Source organism: Heteronotia binoei, chromosome 7 (assembly GCF_032191835.1).
Source record: "Heteronotia binoei isolate CCM8104 ecotype False Entrance Well chromosome 7, APGP_CSIRO_Hbin_v1, whole genome shotgun sequence".
Classification (NCBI taxonomy): domain Eukaryota; kingdom Metazoa; phylum Chordata; class Lepidosauria; order Squamata; family Gekkonidae; genus Heteronotia; species Heteronotia binoei.
In genome coordinates this window covers 14,082,132-14,104,642 of record NC_083229.1, presented here as the reverse complement: position 1 = coordinate 14,104,642, position 22,511 = coordinate 14,082,132, and the positions used below count along the sequence as shown (strand labels likewise).

The 22,511-nt window shown below is 44.0% G+C and overlaps 2 protein-coding genes across 2 annotated transcripts; both read right to left on the bottom strand.

Moving 5' to 3' along the window:
- Nucleotides 1-2,850: 2,850 nt before the first annotated feature.
- On the bottom strand, nt 2,851-3,816 carry LOC132574875 (mas-related G-protein coupled receptor member H-like). Its single transcript, XM_060243106.1, has one exon. It carries the CDS (start codon nt 3,814-3,816, stop codon nt 2,851-2,853), a length of 966 nt encoding a protein of 321 aa, XP_060099089.1.
- Nucleotides 3,817-13,777: 9,961 nt separating this feature from the next.
- Nucleotides 13,778-14,749, bottom strand: LOC132574874 (mas-related G-protein coupled receptor member H-like). Its single transcript, XM_060243105.1, has one exon. It carries the CDS (start codon nt 14,747-14,749, stop codon nt 13,778-13,780), a length of 972 nt encoding a protein of 323 aa, XP_060099088.1.
- Between the last annotated feature and the right edge of the window lie 7,762 nt (nt 14,750-22,511).

The window sequence follows — 22,511 nt, the reverse complement described above, 5'->3', positions numbered from 1 at the left end:
GTAGCATTCCTGACATTAAAGTCAGGGATCATTTTGCCTCGGCTCCCTGAGTTCAAGTGGCAGGAGGCTTACATTGGTGGAATCTCTTGGGAGAACAGCCAATGGGAAGGCATGGCTTGCCATCTTATATCCCAGCCATGCCTTTCTTATGTCAGGCTTTTCTGTTTCCCTTTGGACATCACAGAATTAAACAATTGCTTTTCAGGACCAGTCAGGAATTTAGGGTTTCCCCCCCCCCCCCCAGTATGGCTCTACGAGGTGTCCTTCTTCCTCTGCTTCATGATGTCATGGTGGAGGCTGGTTTAACAGGCCTGACCATTGGACTGTATAGAGCAAGTGTCCCCAACCTCCAGTCCTTGGACCGGTACCAGTCCATGGCCTGTTAGTAACGGGACTGTGAGTTGTATAATTATTTCATTATATATTACAATGTCGTAATAACAAGACATTGGATTTATATCCTGCCCTCCACTCTGAATCTCAGAGTGGCTCACAATCTCCTTTATCATCCTCCCTCACAACAGACACCCTCTGAGGTAGGTGGGGCTGAGAGAGCTCTTCCAGCAGCTGCTCTTTCAAGGACAACCTCTGCCAGAGCTATGGCTGACCCAAGGCCATTCCAGCAAGTGGAGGAGTGGGGAATCGAACCTGGTTCCCCCAGATAAGAGTCTGCACACTTAACCACCACACCAAAATAAAGTGCACAATTGTATCATTCCAAAACCCCCACCCCTGGTCCATAGAAAAATTGTCTTCCAGATTTAATCCAAAAAACAAGGAGCGTAGCAGAAATGGACATTCTTTCAAATATGGTGAAAGGCTTATCGAAATGTGATGCTGCAAAAAAATGGGAGAAATTTTATTTTTGGGTTGAAAATAATTGTTTATCTAAGTGAGGTGTGATAATTATTGGTTTTGTATAAATAAAATATATTGATAGATTAATATAAGTTAATATTCAATTTATTATTTGAAAGTAACTTTAATGTGCTCAATCACTCTCTATTGGATATGTTTTTCTATTTTATGTCTCTTGTAGTGGTGGTGGTTTGTTGATGTTCTTATTTTGTTTGTTAAAAGAGATTTTTTTTTCTATGTGCTGAAATAATAAAAACAATTAAAATGTAAAAAAAAAAATAAAAAAAAAAATTGTCTTCCACAAAACCTGTCCCTGGTGCCAAAAAGTTTGGGGACCACTGGTATAGGGCATGACTAGTTTGGCAGGGACAGGGCAGGCTGATCATGATAGATAGGGATGATCAGCAAATACCCTGAGACATTGGTAGTGATGGGAGGTTTGTCTGAAACTGTCAAGCATGGTGAAATTCAATTGATAATTGATTGTTTTAGGGTCCTGCCTAAACCTCGTCTGTGAAGTATCATGGAAGATCCAACTTTGTTAGCTTGTTATTCTTTCCCTCCTCCCCCCCCTCCCCGCCTTGCTTTATGGCTTATAATTAGAAGTAGTGAGAAATGAAACCAAGTACAATCAGCACCTTCTCATACATTCCTGTAAGGGAGTACGAGACATCTGGGAAAAGCAAGGACGAAGTCCTGATAACACTATGGGAACATAGACATTTATGATAGTTTATGTGTGATTACTACCCTGCACCCCCATTCCTTGGAATCCTTTTGAAGTAAGCCTTAAAAATATTGTATCAATGTATTGGCAGCATTACTCTCAAGAACCTGTTACACCAAAGTATTGGTCTATCAATAAACGTAGTCTTTGTATCAACTTTGACTCGTCATTGAACCCGCATGCTTGACAGAAACTATAACTGGCTGTGCATCAAGGTGTGTGGCTAGGAGGGAGCTCCCTTGGGTGGAGCAAAATCTTTTCTGAACTTGGTATGGCAATATAATGCATCAGATGAGGGGGCTAGGACTGGACACCTCTCAGTACATTGTGTGCAAGCCAGGCAATGATAAAGCCAGCAGAAGATTCTGGCCAAGTTTGGAGTCACGGTGGATCTGCCCAACAAAGGCAGCAAAAAGTCAGGCTCTCTTGCACTGTCTTCTTCCATCACTCTCACCACCACCATCCTCAATAATTTCAATTTTTGATTTGCCCTCCCCTGCTACTGCAGGCCTCAGGACAAATAGCAACCACTTTATTAAACAATGATGAATCAATTAAAAACAAATTAAGCACCAATCAGAACAATCAAATGGCACATAACTGTGTGGTAGCATCAGGAAAATTTAGCATCAAAACTAAGGGAGGACCCACAAAGAGAAGCAGCAGAGGGCCTATCTGATGGAATACTTCTTCTCCTCAGTCCATGAACCTTGGCTAAAGGCCTGGTGGAACAGCCCTGTTTTTCAGGCCCTGTGGCTCCACCCCCAAAGTCTCCTGGCTCCACCCCAGAGTCTTTTCACTGCACCCCAACGTCTCCTGATTCCACCCCCAAATTCCCCAGCTATTTCTTCCATCAGACCTGACAACTCTAGTTTTAGAATGTTGGTCAATTGCCCCATCTATTGAGTGCTTGCCAATTACTCCACAGGGTAGTCCATCCTGTTCTAGGCAACCCTGCTTCATGCCTAACCAGTTTCAGTACTAGTTACAATGAACTACTCATCACTGAACATTTTTTTTGGAAATAAATAGAGTAATATTCACAATCTGAAGAAGGCCCCAAAATCCCTGCTTAGTCCCACAAAAGACAAACAACGAATCCTACATTATTCATTTGGGATTTAAACAAACAAACAAACAAACTGCTGAGAGAATTCAGTCTTAAATAGCTTTATTTGACTGTCCAGCCATCGACTGCCCCACACAAGGATAACGGCTGGACCTCTGGTGAACGAAGCCTTCTGTGACATCAAGAATTGGGGCCATCACATAATGGTTTCACTGCCTGATTGGCCGTGAACTGGCTCTTCTTTAAACTCTTCATCCTCCTTGAAAACCCTCTGGAATATGGCTTTTATGTTCTCCCTCACTCGACCCTTCTTCTTTTTCCCAACCAGGAAATAGATCAGTGGATTGATACCACTGTTTAGAGAGGCACAGAAGAAGCCATAATAAAATAGAGAGACAGATAGAGAAGCGGAGAGATAATTGTGCAAGACGACGACGTTGAACGGAAATGCAACGATGAGGAAGACGAGGAGAGTAACTAAGATGACTGTTAAAAGCTTTCCTCTTTTGTGCTGTTTTGGTTTACAGCAGACCTTCAATAACAGAGTCAGAGTGGAGACAGTGAGGAGTGGGAAACAAAGCACAGCATTCATAAAAAACTGGAACAACGGAAGATCAAAGTCAAAGAGCTCCCAAACTTTGGAAAGGATTTGAATCCCACAGAACAGGGAATTGAGAAGCCATATCAGGGCACACACAGTGATGGACAAGTGGGGTGGACGATGACATCGGTGCCAGAGGGGAAAGAAGACAGACACACATCTGTCAATGCTGATGACTGTAAGCAGAAATTGACTGGTACAGAACATGATTGTGAAAAGATATTCAAATGTGTAAAAAACGAGTAGAGGGGCAGGTAGATAAAACTGTATGAGACACCTTAGAACTACAGATATGAAGACCCCAAAGTCAGCGACAGCCAAGTTCAGGATATAGATGGTGAATGCATTCCTTTTCATACAGAAGCCAAGAAACCAGATGACAATTCCATTCCCCACAAATCCAAAAATACAGATCACAAAAACAAAGCTGTAGATGATTAAATAGGTCCGAATGGTCCATTCTGGGTCATAAACTGGGATTTTGGTGGGATTGAATATTTCACCATCCTCTAGTATTTCAGCTCCTGTATGAGATGTGGATACCTTGCTGAAATTAGTCATTGTTGAATTTCTGCCTTCAGGATTCATGTGTCCTTTTACTTACATTGCCATTCCTGCAAAGAGAAAGGAATAAAGGTACATTTAATTTAATTTAATTTTTAGATTTATACCCTGCCCTATCCCGCAAGTGGGCGCAGGGCAGCTCACGACAATAAAATTATTGCAAGTGTCATTATTGGATAATAAAATTATTGCAAGTATCCAAAGAATGAAAAAAGATAGTGAAAGTTTTTCTTGCCTTGAGTTTCCTCTTTTTGTCGCCATTCCTGCTCCCTTTAAAAAGTGGATGAAAACTTTAATCTTTTGTTCATGTTTAGGATCAGATAATTTTGTTAATTAAGTATCACATCAATAGTCTGAAATATCTTTATAGGAGGCATAAAGCAGTTGTGTTCAGGGAGTATTTATATTGATGTGAATAAGAAAATCATTTTCTCAGTATTTTCCCTCTCAACCATGGAATTCTCTGGGAGTATGCACTTCACCAATGAAGGACCCTCACTGTTAAAATTCACCCACAGAAGAACAAAGAGTTGGATGCAGTGGTTGATTCTCACTAATAGGTGTTTGTTTGTTTGTTTTTTGGCTGATTCTCTCCTTCCCCTAAAGATTCTCCCCGAGACCTGATCCCCGATACCTGATCCCTGACACAATACCTGATCCCCTCGTCTGATGAAGTGTGCTTAGAGAGCACATGAAAGCTGATGTTCTAAAAAAAACTTGGTTGGTCTTAAAGGTGCTGCTGCTTCGTTCAACTGCTTCAGACCAACACAGCTGCCCGCTGGGATCTATCGCCCCGATATTGTTCCTGATGATTCCTCGTCTGCTGCTATGAGAAGGGAAGAAGTGAGAAAGTCCCCTTCTACCAATGAGAATCTCTTTCCCTAGATACATCCCAAAGTCTCTCCATTTTAAAGGCAATGAAAGTCACAATCAATTTCCAGATCTCACTCCTCCTGTATGTGGACTAATGTTGTATATTATTACTGGTGTTCCTGCCTGGTTCATTGGAGCCTTTAGGACTGAGCTTGGGAACTCGGGAACAATGGGCAGTAGGATCCAAATCCCTGCTGCCCTGCTTCAATCGCGGGCCCCCGGCTGGTTTGAATGATCCAATGGTGTCTTAGCGAATGATCCAATGGTGTCTTAAGGGTCCTTCATTGGTGAAGCGCATACTCCCAGAGAATTCCATGGTTGAGAGGGAAAATACTAAGAAAATAATTTTCTTATTCAGATCAATATAAATACTCCCTGAATACAACTGTGGGAACCTTGAAGTGTATATAGTTGGCCCCGTTGGCACAGTTGAGCAGTCTTAATCTTAGTGTCGGCCGTTAACACGCTGTATTTAATAAATGAGCTATGATCACTACAACAGCATCTCCTTGCATTGAACCCACTATATTATACCTCCCCATATAATTGAAATGGAATTCTTTTGGATGGTAGTCCTCAGTCAAGGCATTCTCCCTGTTAAATTATTGACAGAAACTTCCAAGCCATAAAAATTCTAAATTTCAGAACTCTTTGATAGCATGTATGGAGTTACCATTTGATCAATCAGGATCAATCGTAAGAACATAAGAATATAAAAAAAAACAGTTGTGTTGGCTCAGACTAGTGAAGGTCCATCTAGCCCATCATCCTCTCTCACGCAGTACCCAAGCAGTTCCTCTGAAGGTCCAACAACAGGGCATAGAGGCTGAGGCCTTCATAAGAACATAAGAAGAGCCCTGCAGGATCAGACCAGTGGTCCATCTAGTCCAGCATCCTGTCTCTCACAGTGGCCAACCAATTCCTCTGGAGGGTCAACAACAGGGCATAGAGGCCAAGGCCTTTCCTGGTAAGAACATAAGAAGAGCCCTGCAGGATCAGACCGGTGTTCCATCTAGTCCAGCATCCTGTCTCTCACAGTACTTACCTATTCTACTGGGAGTTCTGGGTTCCAAAGGAATAGCTTCTTTATAAACCCGAGCTAGAATTAAATGTTTTTAAAAAGGGTTTGATTATCGTGAAGGAAATGAACAACGACCAATTGTAAAGCGACCAATTGTCTCAGAGCAATGTCCCTATGTCTGAAACTGCAACAAAACAAATTCACATTGTTTTCATTCTAACCTAATATCTTCCACCCAAATGTCACAGCATATTGTTGGAACTCTAGCTGGGGCAAGTGATGGTCTAATGTTTGGTGCTTGGGAGGGGCTTCTAGTATCCTGGCCCCCTGTTGGACCTCCTGATGGCACTTGGGGTTTTTGGCCACTGTGTGACACAGAGTGTTGGACTGGATGGGCCACTGACCTGATCCAACGTGGCTTCTCTTATGTTCTTATATGGAGCAGAGGTCCTTCAGTGGCTATGAGCCACAGCGTATTGCTGGAACTCTCCTTCTGGGGCAAGTGATGCTCTGAATTCTTGGTGCTTGGGGGGGGCACAGTGGGAGGGCTTCTAGTATCCTGGCCCCCTGTTGGACCTTCTGATGGCACTTGGGTTTTTTGGCCACTGTGTGACACAGAGTGTTGGACTGGATGGGTCACTGGCTTGATCCAACATGGCTTCACTTCTGTTCTTATTTGTATAATCAGGAGTAAATCGCCAGATTGCGGGGCACTCTGAGATTTACCACCAAGATTTACCAGTTTTAACCATTGGGCAGGTCCCTTTGCTATTTAGTGCTATTACTACTAAAATGTGAGGCTATACAGCAGAGAATAGGATACAAAGCGTGCTTCATAAAGCATGTGATAGAAAATGTAAGTCCCAAAAACTCTATCTCCAACCTATGTTGCGCTGTTGCATTGGGTTAAGGTATGAATGGTAGTTTCTACTTCTACTGCTTTTCACAGCTTGTGTTGTAGATTTATCCATAATATGTGCCTTTATCGTTTATAAGATATATTTAGAAGCACATCCATTATATGTACAATAAGTGGAACACAATGCTACTGTGCTGATGCATAATTAACCCTGAAAGGAGCATACATTTCAGGAGAGGGTAAAAAAAATCTGTGCAAGGACATAGGAATTGGAATATTTTTTTTTAAAAAAAAATAAGTTTAAAAACCTACTAATGCTGTATTATTTGCACAGGAGAGAAGTCAAATTGAAGTGGGCGTTTTTCATTCAAACCTTCAAGGATAATAAATTCAGATTTTTTTTTTCCTAAGTCGATATCAACCCCACAGCAACATCCTTTGATATGAATATGTTTCATCATTTTGCATCCGTATGGTTATATAGTTAGATTCCTGGACTGAGGAAGCCTTTGTTCAAGTGATTGTTTAATATTACTTGATTTAAACTTTAGTTAATGCAGTCTTTAAGAGATCATAGAGGTTTCAGGCATCTACCAATTCTAGTTATATTTCATCATGTTAATCTGTGACAATTGCAAGATGTTAACGTAGAGGATCAACGATTTTGGAACTCAAGAGATACACGGAAACATGCAGTCCCAGTAACATAACTATCAATGTATCAAACTGCATTAAAACATTAATCTTTTAAAGCATGTATCTTTTAAAGCTCAGCTATTGTTGATGCTTCAAATTCTCATAGAATCAAAGCACTGGAAGGGACCTCCAGGGTCATTTAGTCCAACCCCTCGCACAATGCAGGAAACTCACAAATACCTCCCCCTAAATTCACAGGATCCTCATTGCTGTCAGATGGCCATCCAGCCTCTGTGGAAAAATCTCCAAGGAAGGAGAGCCCACCACCTCCTGAGGAAGCCTGTTCCACTAAGGAATTGTTCTAACGGTCAGGAAGTTCTTCCTAATGTTGAGCCGGAATCGATATGATCTTTTAAGGACTTGAAGATGGTGATCCTATCACTTCTCAGCCGCCGCCTCTTATTTATTTATTTATATTGGAATTTATACCCCGCCCTTCACACCGAAGTGTCTCAGGGCGGCTAAACAGAAGAGAAGTCAGGCTAAACAGCCTCCAGGCTAAACAGGCCCAGCTCCTTCAACCTTTCTTCATAGGACTTGGTCTCCAGACCCCTTTCATATAGAAAGGTATCCAGTAAATTTCCTTTTTAAAAGATGGAAATTTACTGGATACCTTTCTATATGAAAGGGGTATGGAGACCAAGTCCTATGAAGAAAGGCTGAAGGAGCTGGGCCTGTTTAGCCTGGAGAGGCTGCGGCTGAGAAGTGATCTTTGGTGTGAAGGTAATTGGGCAAACTGTTGGACTAGGACCTTGTTTCATATTAACTTTATTACTCCAAGACTTTGGGGCTTGACCCAGACAGCATCTCTTGCTCCTTAGAGGATGGGGTGCAATATCTGAGTTTTAAAAACCTAGTTTTTAAAGGACGTGGGAAGACTGGAGTATGCTTCCCCCTAATTATAAAATACTTTCCACGTAGAAAGCGAAAATTCTCTGGAGACGTCAGCATTGTGAACCAATTTCCTCTGCATTTAGACTGCAGCGGCCACCGGTGAGGTTCTTTTGCAGGGAAAATGAGAAGCCAGCTAATGAATTCAATGGAGATTTCATGGTGATGTAAACTCTGGGTCCTATGCTGACAAAAACCGAGTTAAATTATATTTCAGTTATTCTGCCCAGGTTGGAGTGCTCAATGTAGAATAGGTGGATTCTTTCTAACGGAGACTTTGAATTCTAAAGGGAAATCTCTCAAGCGTCTTCTCTCGGTTGTGAAAAGTTTGGATTGCATAAAAAAAAAAGACTCTTCCAAATCTCCTGACATTTATATTACTACTTTGAGCGCATGAACATGTGGATCTGCCTTCCGCCAAATGGTCCAAATGCCTGCTACCCTTGGTCCACCAAGTTTATTTATTTATTCGCTTGGATTTCTATATCTCCCTCTCCCTACACGGCAGGGCTCAGGGTGGGTCGCAACGACAGCAAACAACAATAATTTGCTAGCAATTTAAACCAATTACAATTATAAGACCTACAATATATCAGATGGCGATTGGCACAATTAATAAAGATTTGGAGAAGGACTAACTACCTATTTGTTTATCTATGGGATTTATGGAAGTTTGAACCAGCACTGCATAAACATCTGGATATCAACTTTATAAGGAGTACTACCTTTAGAGTTGCCAATCCCCAGGTGGGGGTGAGGGATCCCCCAGTTTGGAGGCCCTCCCCCACTTGAGGGTCATCAGAAAGCGGAGGGGGGGGAGGGAAATGTCTGCTGGGGACTCATTATTTCCTATGGAGACCCATTCCCATAGGGAATAATGAATTGATCTGCGGGTATGTGCGGGTTCTGGAGGGGGTGTTTTTTGAGGTAGAGATTGCAGCAGAAGAAGATATTGGATTTATATCCCGCCCTCCACTCCGAAGAGTCTCAGAGCGGCTCACAATCTCCTTTCCCTTCCTCCCCCACAACAGACACCCTGTGAGATAGACGAAGAGATTGGATTTATATCCCGCCCTCCACTCCGAAGAGTCTCAGAGCGGCTCTCAATCACCTTTACCTTCCTCCCCCACAACAGACACCCTGTGAGGTAGATGAAGATACTGGATTTATATCCCGCCCTCCACTCCGAAGAGTCTCAGAGCGGCTCACAATCTCCTTTCCCTTCCTCCCCCACAACAGACATCCTGTAAGGTGGGTGGGGCTGGAGAGGGCTCTCCCAGCAGCTGCCCTTTCAAGGACAACCTCTGCCAGAGCTATGGCTGACCCAAGGCCATTCCAGCAGGTGCAAGTGGAGGAGTGGGGAATCAAACCCGGTTCTCCCAGATAAGAGTCAGCACACTTAACCACGACACCAAACTGGCATAGCATCCATTACCTCTCCTCAAAAGACTGTTTCAAAAAGATTGGATGGAGGGGTCCAATTCTATGAGCCCTGAAAGAAGGTGCCCCTATCCTTCATTATTTCCAAGGGAGGGAAGGCAAATAAAAGGTGTGCGGTTCCATTAACCGCAATGGCCAGAACTCCCTTTGGCGTTCAATTACGCCTGTCGCAACTTTCTCCTGGCGCCACCCTAATGTCTCCTGGCTCCACCCCCAAAGTCCCCAGCTATTTCTTGAGTTGGACTTGGCAACCCTAATTACCTTCAATGAACTTTTAGAAACACGATGAGGAGAAGCTTGTGAGGTGGGAAGAATAAATCTAAATGTTGGGCATGCAAACACACACAAATTCAGTACTCACAAGATTAACCCTGACTTTGACTTTATATTGATTACATCCTTTGATAACAATAACCACATGAGCAAGAGCTGTAGCAGGAGAAGGAGCGGGCATTGAGAACTTTCCCTCGATTTTAGAAGTCGTCATCCTGCTCAGATTAAAAACCATCTACCACTCAGTCACTTCATGAGAATTAGGAGGAACTGTGCTAACAACAGGGAGGAATTTATATGAACGGAATATAACAATTTATATGAGTGGAATTGGTTATATTTTAAAAGTTGGAGATAAATTAGATGGGGACTGCCTTAGCAGGATCTTGTTTACCAAGTGATCATTCTCCCTGCAAAAAGTGTACCTTTTGTGAAGAAGAAGAAGAAGAAGAAGAAGAAGAAGAAGAAGAAGATATTGGATTTATATCCCGCCCTCCACTCCGAAGAGTCTCAGAGTGGCTCACAATCTCCTTTACCTTCCTCCCCCACAACAGACACCCTGTGAGGTAGATGAAAATATTGGATTTATATCCCGCCCTCCACTCCGAAGAGTCTCAGAGCAGCTCACAATCTCCTTTACCTTCCTCCCCCACAACAGACATCCTGTGAGGTAGATGAAGATATTGGATTTATATCCCGCCATCCACTCCGAAGAGTCTCAGAGCAGCTCACAATCTCCTTTACCTTCCTCCCCCACAACAGACACCCTGTGAGGTAGATGAAGATATTGGATTTATATCCCGCCCTCCACTCCAAAGAGTCTCAGAGCGACTCACAATCTCCTTTACCTTCCTCCCCCACAACAGACATCCTGTGAGGTGGGTGGGGCTGGAGAGGGCTCTCCCATCAGCTGCCCTTTCAAGGACAACCTCTGCCAGAGCTATGGCTGACCCAAGGCCATGCTAGCAGGTGCAAGTGGAGGAGTGGGGAGTCAAACCTGGTTCTCCCAGATAAGAGCCCGCACACTTAACCGCTACACCAAACTGAGTTCTATGAAAGAGTTTATCCTCACACACAAACACAAAATAGGTGCACCATTGGAACGGTTTTTTTAGAACATAATCATTCCCCCAACTGACTTCTTCTTTGGGGCTTTATACAGATCTCATAGATAGCCAGAATAAGATTCTTCTTAGACAGGAAAATTCTTAATTTACCACCACATGGATTAAATTAAAGCATTTCACGAATGGTTTTGATTTAGATAATTGCAAAATAAGAACAGTACATTTTTTTCAATAGTGGAGATGATGGTGAAGAAGAAGAAGGCAACAAAAAAGAAGGAGACAACAAAGAAGAAGACAATGAAGAAGAAGATGACAACGAAGAAGGAGAAGATGAAGAAGAAGAAGAAGAAGAAGAAGAAGAAGAAGAAGAAGAAGAAGAAGAAGAAGAAGAAGAAGAAGAAGAAGAAGAAGAAGAAGAAGACAATGAAAAAGTCAACAAAGTTCTATGAAGAAAGGCTGAAGGAGCTGGGTATGTTTAACCTGAAGTGGAAATGATTGAGAGGTGATAAACATCTTCAAGTGCAGAGACCTCGAGGAACTTATTCATGTGTAATTCATATGTATGTGTGTTCCAATATAAAATACTCATACATATATCCTTATATCTAAAACTTACCTCTCTGGGATGGCTCCAATGCCAAGTGTTCAAGCTGCAACTGTGTTCTTAAAGGACTTCTTTCTGAGAAGAACTTCAGGGCAGAGATGGGTCTGCTTCTGTATGTTCTGCAGAAGATGATTATGAGCAAACTGTGAGTTCCTGATTCTCCCCTATGTGACATTAATATCAGGGGGAAATGCCTTAGAAGTAATACCCAGATAAATGTGCATGTGAAAATATTATATGTTGATAAGTCTTTTCTTTATCTGTCTCCATCGAAGGAACCAGTACAAACAGAATATCTTGCTTGCATCTCCTTCCTGAAAAATTAGTGCTATACATGATACTTTTATCATTCTTAACACACCAACGGGTGAGTAGAATAATTGGAAATAACTTGCAGGATTCTGAGAGCTCCTGGCAGAGTTTATTTACTGTATTTATTCAGCCTTTTCTGTGCTGTTTTTTTTCTTCCTCAAATGCTCACAGTGGTTTGCAACACCAACAGAAAAGCAAAGAACATGCCATGTTGCACTTGCTATCAACGTTATTTGATCAGCAGGCTTCTTCTCACGATGCATAAAGAGGTTCCGTTGAGTCATGTTCTGATCACAAGCAGATTAAATGACAGTAACACCCTTTTCATCAAAAGTGAAGAGGAAGGTTGAAAGGCCATAGGAGTTCTGGAGGCATAGAGAAACCTGGGGCCGGCGTGTGGGAGTCGATGAACTAGGTGACTGCCTGGGGCGCCAGTTCTAGCAGGGGCAGGGGCGGGCAACCCCTCTCCTGTCCCCGCTCACACTGTCCCTGAGCTTTTCTTGGCTCTGAAGGGTTGGAGGAGCTCCCCCGATCCCTCAGAGCTGAGAAAGAATGCAGCTTCTCCCATCCAGCTGAACTCAGAGCACACTGGGTGAGGGTAGGAGTCCAGTGTTCTTTCTGGGCCCAGGAAGAATGTGGATCCCCCTGCCCAGTGCACTCTGAACTTGGAGCTTGCTGAGCAGGAGAAGGCACTGTGTTCCATGCGATGAGGTCACCTGTTAGTGATGTCATAGCTCCATGCGTGCACAAATAGTTTGCTCCCAAGGTTGGGGTGGGCATGCTGGGGTTCTGCCTGAGGCACAAGAACCTCATGTGCCGGACCTGGAGAGACCTTCCTCGGAGGAATTCATATCTGCTGGACCACTGAACCCACAAAGGTACTAAAGAGACAGAAGCACTAATGACATAAGTGAGAGAATTTCTTGTCCCTGCTTCGATGTGCTTCAATGGAGCCCATGCAAGTCAACTGGCAATCTTGTCTCCCATCCCAGCCTCTCCTGTTGTTTCCTATGGGCAATCTGGTCATTCGTTTTAGTACCTCCTGAGTCGACGGCACTATCAACGTGCATTTGAACGCAACATGAATCATGCCTGTGAAAACACGCATGCACTCCAAGTAATTAAAAAAACCCGCCAAGAAGTCGAGCCATTGGGAAAGGGCCTGCCCAAGTCCAGAGTGCTACTGTTGGAAAACGAGGTCCAGCAGGGATGTCTGATCGACCAATCACAGGAACAACATGGGGTATAGCGGGTCCAGGAAATGCATTGATAATACACCCAGACTATAATAGCAATGCATTCCTGACGGCTTTATTGGTGAGTGTGACCAGGGTCTAGTGTACCCCACTGAGGTCCCTGTCCTCCTCAGGCTCCACTCCCAACTCTGTAGGGCAGGGGTGGCCAATGGTAGCTCTCCAGATGTTTTTGCCTACAACTCCCATCAGCCCCAGCCAGCATGGCCGATGGCTGGGGCTGATGGGAGTTGTAGGCAAAAAACATCTGGAGAGCTACTGTTGGCCACCCCTGCTGTAGGAGTTTCCCAACCTGGATCTGTCAACCCTACCCACCAATGACCAGGGTGGCATTCTCAAACATATGACACTGTTTCCATTACTTCTCAGAGAAAGCAATGGATTGCTAATCCTCTTGATTACGATTTAGTGGCTTTGTCCAAGACAAATTCTAACTCTTCCTCTGGCTGGGAGGAGGGCATAAGGTAACCTTCTGACCTCATAGTCAGCAGCATGACATTACCCCTTGTGGAAAGTAAAGAGCAGGCACTTTGCAGCTCAGCAATCTGAAGTTACCTGACGGCAACCCAAAATTACTTTATCAGTATTTTTAAATAAAACATTATGTGGAAATTTTCACAATTGCAACATAATCGGCAAAGCAAGAAGCATTATGCCACGATGGAGGTATTATAGCGATGTCTGGTCCGTGGTGCCGTGTTCCTCTCTACGCTCTTCTTCCTCCTGGAAAGCCCTCTGGAGTAGTAACGTCGGGCTCTGCCTTCCTTGGCTCCTCTTCCTCCTCCCAACCAGGAAATAGATCACTGGGTTGATACAGCTGTTGAGGCAGCTGCATAAGGCACCATATACTGCTAGATAGTCGTATTTATACCCAAAGAAATAGTTGACAGTGTAAATTGTGTTGGTTGGAAAAGCAAAGAGTAAGTAGAAAAGGAGAGTAATTAACACGATGGTTAGAACCCTTCCTCTCCGAGGCTGCTGTGATGTGCAGTACATTTTGAAGAACAGAATCATGGTGGAGATAGTCACCAGAGGGAAGAAAACAACAGAACCTGCAATATATGAAGAATAATGCATCCAATATGCCCCAAAATGTTCCAAAAGGTCTATAGTTACTGAACTGCCAGAGAACAGGAAGGAGAGAACCCATATTACGGTGCACACAACGGTGGAGAAATGTCGTGGCCGGTGGCATCGATACCAGATGGGGAAGAGGACAGACACACACCTGTCGATGCTGATGGCAGTCAATAAAAGTTGACTCACAGTATACATGAAGACGACAAAATGTAAAACGATTGCAATCGCAAGTACACTTTCCGTGTGGGCCTGTATTAAAATTAAAGCCAGATCAAAGGACAGAGAGACCCCAAAGTCAGCAACAGCCAAGTTCAGGATGTACGTCGTGAAAGGACTCCTTTTAATGTCGAAACCAAGAAGGCAGACGACAATTCCATTCCTCACAAGCCCAATGATGCAAATACATAAGATGAAGATGTAAATAATACGAACAGAATTGAAATTCTGCTCCGGGCTACCACTGGAAGTATTATGACTAGACAACCAAGTGTTATTGTACATATCAGCATCCTGGGGTCCATCTTCTGCAGGAGATGGGGAGGTCTTGCTGAAATCGGTCATTGCAAGCAGTCTCTGCTTTGTATTATAGGAACACTCCCAGCAGGAGACAAGAGACAAGAGAGGTATTTTATTGTTCTACGCAGATGAGCGAATGACAATGCAACTTAATTTTTTTGTCTTGTTTTGCTCATCTTTTGCAAAATCCTCTGATATGACTGAATGAAGATTGAAACGTCAATCCTTTTAGGGGTTTTCTAACGCCTGGTCAAAAAAAAAAACACCTCTTATGTTATGACTGTAAAAGCTATTTCCAGGAAATAAAGAGCTTACAAACTTAACATAAAGCAGAGACATTACGCAGGAAGTCTTTATTTATGTGCATCTTCTCAGCTTTTCTGTCCCCTTTTATCAATGAGGATGAAATTCTGAAGGACTGTACGCTTCATCCAAAGGAGCCACTCTCGCCCTTTTTTTAAAAAAGAAGAGAAAGCAGTTTTGTTCTAAAGGCACAAGACTTCCCCAGAATTCAGTTGGCATGGAATTCTCTGGGATTGCAGCCCTCGCCCAAAGGATCATTCCTGACAAACTGTAGACAAAGAGTAGAAAACTTTTTTTTTTGTCTTCTGAGCTGTGAAAACTCTACTTTTGACAACATTTAGAAAGTCAACAGCTGAATACTCAGAATTAGTCTATTCCTAATCCGTCAGGAGACTGCTGAAATCTATAGGTGACCTTTGAAAAACTCACTGGGAAATCCACTCACTGTCATCTGACTTCTGATACCAGCACTACTGCACCTTCTCTGTCTCCCCGCTCCGCCTCCTTCTCCCGTTCTTTCCTATCCCTCCATTATTCACCCAACGGCTTTGCTCATGGGAAGATACACTCAAATACCGATGGCACTACATATTTATATATGTGGTGCTTCAGTTCCAGAGGATATATTACATTACACCTTATTTTGTCCTAAGTATGCAGAAGTTAGAACTCAATTCCTTGAAAACCTGTTAGAGGGACAAAATTTTTCCTCTGATCTTGATAAGCTGGGTGTTTTACTAACCGATACTGACCCAATTGTTGCCTATAGAGTGTCGCTTTTCACTCTGGCTGCACAACAACAACAACAACAACGACAAGACTGCCTTTTCAGTAATTTTTTTTTTTACTAACTGGTTTCATTTTAGGTGTTTGTAATTTTATCACATATCAATATTTGTAACTAATTAGGTCTGCTGAGTCTAATGGTAATTGTATTTCTGCAATTTAATATTGCTTGCTTCTGTATCTTATCTTGTAACATATATTTTTATTATGCTTTTAGTGTTGTTTGATTTTTTTTTATCTTCATGTTCTTAATTTTCTATTGTGATGGCCTTTGGATATATACAATAAATATTTTTGCTCTCTCTCCATTATTCCCAACATTGGTCACCGCCACTCCTCCCTCTAAGCTGAGGAGTCTTGTGAGCAAAAATTCTTCTTTGTCAGCTACTGGTATTAAAGTGGTGAGCTACTGCATATATTACTTTGCTCTGGGACCATTTTTCCTGAGCTAAGTCAAAAAGGTGTGAGCTGGAGGCTAAAAAACTGTGAGCTAGCTCACTAACTCAGCTTAGAGGGAACACTGGCCACCACATCCAACTTCCCCTCTGCCTCCTTTTCTTTCTTCAGTCTCCTCATCTTCCTACCCATAGAAGAAGAAGAGGATTTTCATTCTCACTTTGGTACACCATAAAAAGTCTCAAGGCATCTTACAAGTACAATCACCTTTACATCATCTCCCCACAGCCAGCAACTTGTGAGGCAAGTGGGGATGAGAGATGTCTGAGAGAAACTGTGACTCACCCAAGGTCACCCAGCAGACTTCATGTGGAGAAGGAGTGGGGGATCAAATCCAGTTCTCCAGGTCACAATATGACCCTCTTAACTATTACATCAAACTGGCTCTCCGTAATGCAATAGTATCTTTATGACCAACTCAGCTACTCACCTGGATTTCCCTTCCCTTCTTCATGATGTTAAGAAGAAGAAGATGAAGATATTGGATTTATATCCTGCCCTCCACTCCGAAGAGTCTCAGAGCGGCTCACAATCTCCTTTACCTTCCTCCCCCACAATAGACCCCCTGTGAGGTAGATGAAGATATTGGATTTATATCCTGCCCTCCACTCCGAAGAGTCTCAGAGCAGCTCACAATCTCCTTTACCTTCCTCCCCCACAACAGACACCCTGTGAGGTGGGTGGGGCTGGAGAGGGCTCTCACAGCAGCTGCCCTTTCAAGGACAACCTCTGCCAGAGCTATGGCTGACCCAAGGCCATGCCAGCAGGTGCAAGTGGAAGAGTGGGGAATCAAACCTGGTTCTCCCAAATAAGAGTCTGCACACTTAACCACTACACCAAACTGGCTGTCAATTAATTTCACCAAACTGGCTCTCAATTAATTTCCCAATTAATTGATCTCTTTTCATAAGTTAAAAAGCCATGTAGCTGGTGCCATTTATCTTAAGTCAAAGAAAAGAGTGGTCACGGGGATATCTTCAGCTTACCTTGTCTGCAGTGGCTCCAGTGTCAGCTGTTCAAGAGGCTCCAAAGCTGCAATTGTGTTCTTGAAGGAAGTTTTCCAAAGAACTTCAGGACAGAGAGACAGAGATGGGAATGAACAAGCAACAAGATGGGTCTCTTTCTGTATGTTTTGCAGAAGACGATGATCAGCAGACTGTGAGTTCCTGATTCCCCACTATGTGACATTAATATCAGGGAAAACATCTTAGAAGTAATACCCGGATAGATAAATGTGCATGTGAGAATATTATATCGTTATAACTCTTTTCCTTATCTGTCTCCATCCACGGAACTGGTACAAATAGAATTGTTGGTTTGCATCTCCTTCCTGAAAAATTAGTGGTATACATGAGACTTTTATAGTTCTCAACACACTGACTGCTGAGTAGAAGAATTCGGAATAACTTGCAGGATTCTGAGAGCTCCTAGCAGAGTTTATCTATGGTATTTATTCAGTCCCTTTTGTGCTGGTTTTTTTCCTTCTTCTTCTTCTTCCTCAAAAGCTCACAGCGGTTTGCAACACCAACAGAAAAGCAAAGAACACGCCATGTTGCACTTGCTATCAATGTTATATGATCTGCAGGCTTCTTCTCGCGATGCATAAAGTGGTTGCATTGAGTCGTATGCTGATCACAAGCCGATGAAACAACAGTAACGCCTTTTACATGAACCTGCTGTTGAAAGAGGAGGAGAAGGTTGAAAGCGCATAGGAGTTCTGGAGGCATAGAGAGACCCAGAGCCAGCACGTGGGAATTGGTGAACTAGGCGTCTGCCTGGGGCACCAGCTCCCGGCAGGGGCATGGGCAGGGGTGAGCACCCCCTCCTCGTCCCTGCTCACTCCGTCCCTGAGCCTTTCTCGACTCTGAGGGGTTGGAGAAGCTCCCCCGATCCCTCAATGCTGAGAAAGAGCACAGCTTCTCCCACCCAGCGTAGTCCAAACTCAGAGCACGCTGGACGAGAGTAGGAGCCCAGTGTTCTTTCTGGGCCCAGGAAGAATGTGAATTCCCCTGCCCAGCGCACTCTGAACTCGGAGCACGCTGGGCAGGAGAAGGCACTGTGTCCAGTGCAATGAGGTCACTTATAAGTGATGTCATAGCGCCACGCATGCACAAATAGTTTGCTCCCAAGGTTGGGGTGGGCATGTTGGGGTTCTGCCTGAGGCACAAGAACCTCATGTGCTGGACCTAGAGAGACTTTCCTCAGAGGAATTCATATCTGCTGGACCACTGAACCCACAAAGGTACTAAAGAGACAGAAGTGCTAATGACATAAGTGAGAGAATTTAGGACCTATTTGTGTGCTGGACCCCACTGTAGTCTGTGACAAGACCATATTGCTGTCTTCGGAATTATTATTTTTCTGAAAAGAAGTCCTCAGCAATGTGATGTCCCACTCCCCGACACTGTTTTCCTGGGGATGACATAGAGTTAGGGGTGGATACAGGGACCATAGCACTCTGGTGAAAGATCAGCTCCTCAGGAATAAAGGGATGCTTTGGAAGGTGGACTCTGTGGCATTGTACTCCACTGAGGTCATGATTGCTCTCTTTAAGTATTTGAAGGGCTATCAATTAGAGGAGGGCAAGGAGCTGTTCCCACTTGGCAGCTGAGGATAGGACCAGAAGCAATGGGCTCAAATTACAAGCAGAAAGGTACTGGCTGGATATTAGGTGTGGGGTGGGGTGGGGAATTACAGTCAGAGTAGTTCAGAGGAGGAACCAGCTGCCTAGGAAGGTGGTGAGCTCCTCTTCATTGGCAGTCTTCAAAATGCAGCTGGATGTTTATTTGTTGGAGATGCTTTAGGCGGATCCTGCATGGAGCAGGGGGTTGGACTAAGGGGTATGGAACGTTGGCTCTCCAGATGTTTTTTTGCCTACAACTCCCATCAGCCCCAGCCAGCATGGCCAACGTTCCCTACTAGATGGTCTGTATGGCCCCTGATTCTACAATTCTAAGGGTTGGTTGCCCATTGTCCATTTCTTTCTGGGTACGATTCACAGTGCTGCTTCTCACCTTCAAGACTGCTTTGAGTCAGGGTATCCGAAGGACCCCCACTTCCTGCACTCTCCAGCCAACTATCTAATATCCTCCCTCCCATCCCTGTTTTTGGTGCCCCTGTCCAGCTGGTGTGGTGACTGGGCCCGCTGCAGTCTTTGACATCAGCATCATCCCCATGCTCACTTATGTTGCTCATCTCTCCTGATGGGACACGAGACCAGTCTGCTTTGTATATCTTCAGCGGCCATCATCCAAGTTCATCTTCATAGGTTCTGTGTCTGCACAGTAGTCAGTGTTGTGTGCTGGGCAGCATGTTGGACTAGGCTAACAGGGGACTTGGGTTCAAATCTCCACCTCTACTGTGGAAGCTTGTTGGGCAGCTGTGGGCCTATCACAAGCCTCCCTTGCAGGGTTGAAAGAACAGAGGGGGGGGATATTCTTTAAGTCCCAGCTGGGAACAAAGGTGAGATCTCCATAGGTTCATGGAGAGCCAGTTTGGTGTAGTGGTTAAGTGTGTGGACTCTTATCTGGGAGAACCGGGTTTGATTCCCCACTCCTCCACTTGCACCTGCTGGAATGGCCTTGGGTCAGCCATAGCTCTTGCAGAGGTTGTCCTTGAAAGGGCAGCTGCTGTGAGAGCCCTCTCCAGCCCCACCCACCTCACAGGGTGTCTGTTGTGGGGGAGGAAGGTAAAGGAGATTGTGAGCCACTCTGAGACTCTTCGGAGTGGAGGGCGGGATATAAATCCAATATCTTCTTCTTCTTCTTCTTCTTCTTAATGCCCATGGAAAAACAGGCAGGCTTATTCTACAAGGCCAAGAACCAAATGTGGTTCTTGCAGCCACATTTGTGAAACTCCAAAAACTGTGGTCACCATTTTTGTTTGTTTATTTCAAAAACTTGCCACCATTGCACTACTTCTGAAGCACTAGGCCATATTTGTACAGACATGGCTGAATTGTACTAATTTGATCAAAGTTAAAACAAAAACAAAAAAGCAATGGAAATATGTTTACTAACATCAGTAAACATAAGGAGAATCTGGTACATAATGAGGAGTTGCAGAAGGCACACCTAGAGCCCCAGGTAATTCTCTGAGCTTTTTCTTACTGTTGGGAAGATATTTCTTATTTCCCCCTTGGGACATTCATTTGAACAAGGCCATGCTAGCAGGTGCAAGTGGAGGAGTGGGGAATCAAACCTAGTTCTCCCAGATAAGAGTCCGCACACTTAACCACTACACCAAACTGGCTCTCCATCAGTTAAGCAACTGTGGATCATTTGAAGTGACAAGTTAGCACTCAGGCTTTTCTTCAGTCCTCTATTTTAGATTTCAGGTTTGTTCTACACCCAAATCCTAGGCCATGGCTTGCCGAATGCTTCGTCCTTTTGATTGTATTGACTCACTCTTTGTATTCTGCCTTGAATGCCAGTGAGAAAGGTAGATGATAAAGAATCTAAATAAACAAACAATAGAGAAATCAATTGTCCCATGGGAGCTCACTGGGTGACCTTGGGCCCATCCCACAATGCCAGCCTAGGGTTGTCGCTGTGAGACAATGGGGGAGGTGGGAATGCTCACATGTTGGTAGCCACAGGTTGCCTTTCACTATTCCTTCTGGGTGAGTGATATCACAGCATCCACGATGCTCTCGCTTCTACTGGCTGCGATCCCCAAAGGCTCATGGGAACTGCAGTGAGATAAATAGTCCTGCTTAATATAATTGGTAGGTAATAATGAGGAAACCCTACGCATCTGAAAAGTATGAATAGTCCTTGCTACAGCATAGAACTCATTCATTTAGAGGGGGAGAGGAGGAGGAAGAGGACGAGGAGGAGAAGGAAGAGGAGGAGAAGTTGGATTCATAACCTGCTCTTCACTTAGAGTCTCAGAGCAGCTTGCAATCTCCTTCGCTTCCACTTCTCACAACAGACACCCTGTGAGGTAGATGGGGATGAGAAAGCTCTGAGAGGACTGTCACTGCCCCAAGGTTACCAGCAGGCTTCACATGGAGGAGTGGGGAATCAAACCTGTTCTCCAGATTAGAGTCTGCCACTCTTAACCTCTACACCAGGGGTGGCCAACAGTAGCTCTTCAGATGTGTTTTGCCTGCAACTCCCTTCAGCCCCAGCCAGCATGGCCAATGGCTGGGGCTAATGGGAGTTGTAGGCAAAAACATCTGGAGATCTACCGTTGGCCACCCCTGCTCTACACCAATCTGGTTAGATGTCTTTGTAGCCAGTTTAAGAAATCTGAAACTTTGGATAATTCAGTTGCTTCCAGCCACGTGGGGCTAACAGGGTATAAGGTGAAGTCATCCTGTTGATTAAGAATTTGGTTAGGTGATTAGGCAGGTCTGTATTGTGCAGGACACATGAATACATATATGAAGCTGCCTTATATTGAATCAAATGATCGGTCCTTCAAAGTCAATTTTGTCTACTCAGACTGGCAGTGGCCTCATGCTTCTGCATGGTGGTGATGGCATCCAGGGCTGAGATCTTTTCCATCACCTCCTACCTGATTCCCATCACCTGTTGTCTAGTGATGCCTGCAGGTGAGCCTCATAGCTTGTGCGTGCCAAGCAGATGCTCTACCACTGAGCCATGCCATCTCTGCACTTTTTATACTTTAGCACAGCATAGATTAGCCAGTGTATAGTTCTAAGGATAATGTTTGCTTCCTGTGGACTATGTGAGAGGGATCTTAAAAAGTTGCAGGATCAATCCTTGAATCGAGTGTTTTCATGGGACGTGGCTTCCTGGGACACTGATTTCACGTGAATTTGGGTGTGGGCAGGAGATGCAATTAATTGCACATCATCCTTGTTGATTTGGTCATGTTAAGGGGGAGGTCACTTTTCCTGTGGGTGACTTCTACTCTGGTGGGTACCTGCTTGTCACTAGGAAGGCACAGACTCCAAAATGTTACTGATACAAATTAAGCAGTTTATTGGGAAGCGTTTATGCTCAATGCACTACAAAAGCAAACTTCAAAACTGAATCAGATACATGAAATAAGAATGCACATGAAAAAGCATGGATACGAAACCATCATCTCTGGAGATGCAAGGGATTGTGCATCCTCCTGATCGCGGTGTACTGACTTTGTACAAGACAAATCCTCACTTTTCCTCTGGCTGGACGAGGTCTTGTGAACCAAAGGAGCTCTGAGATTCATGGCATGTGGGAGGGACAAGGTCAGAGGGTGACAATTACAACTTTTTGGGCAAAGCAAGATGCATTTTGCTATGATGGTGGTA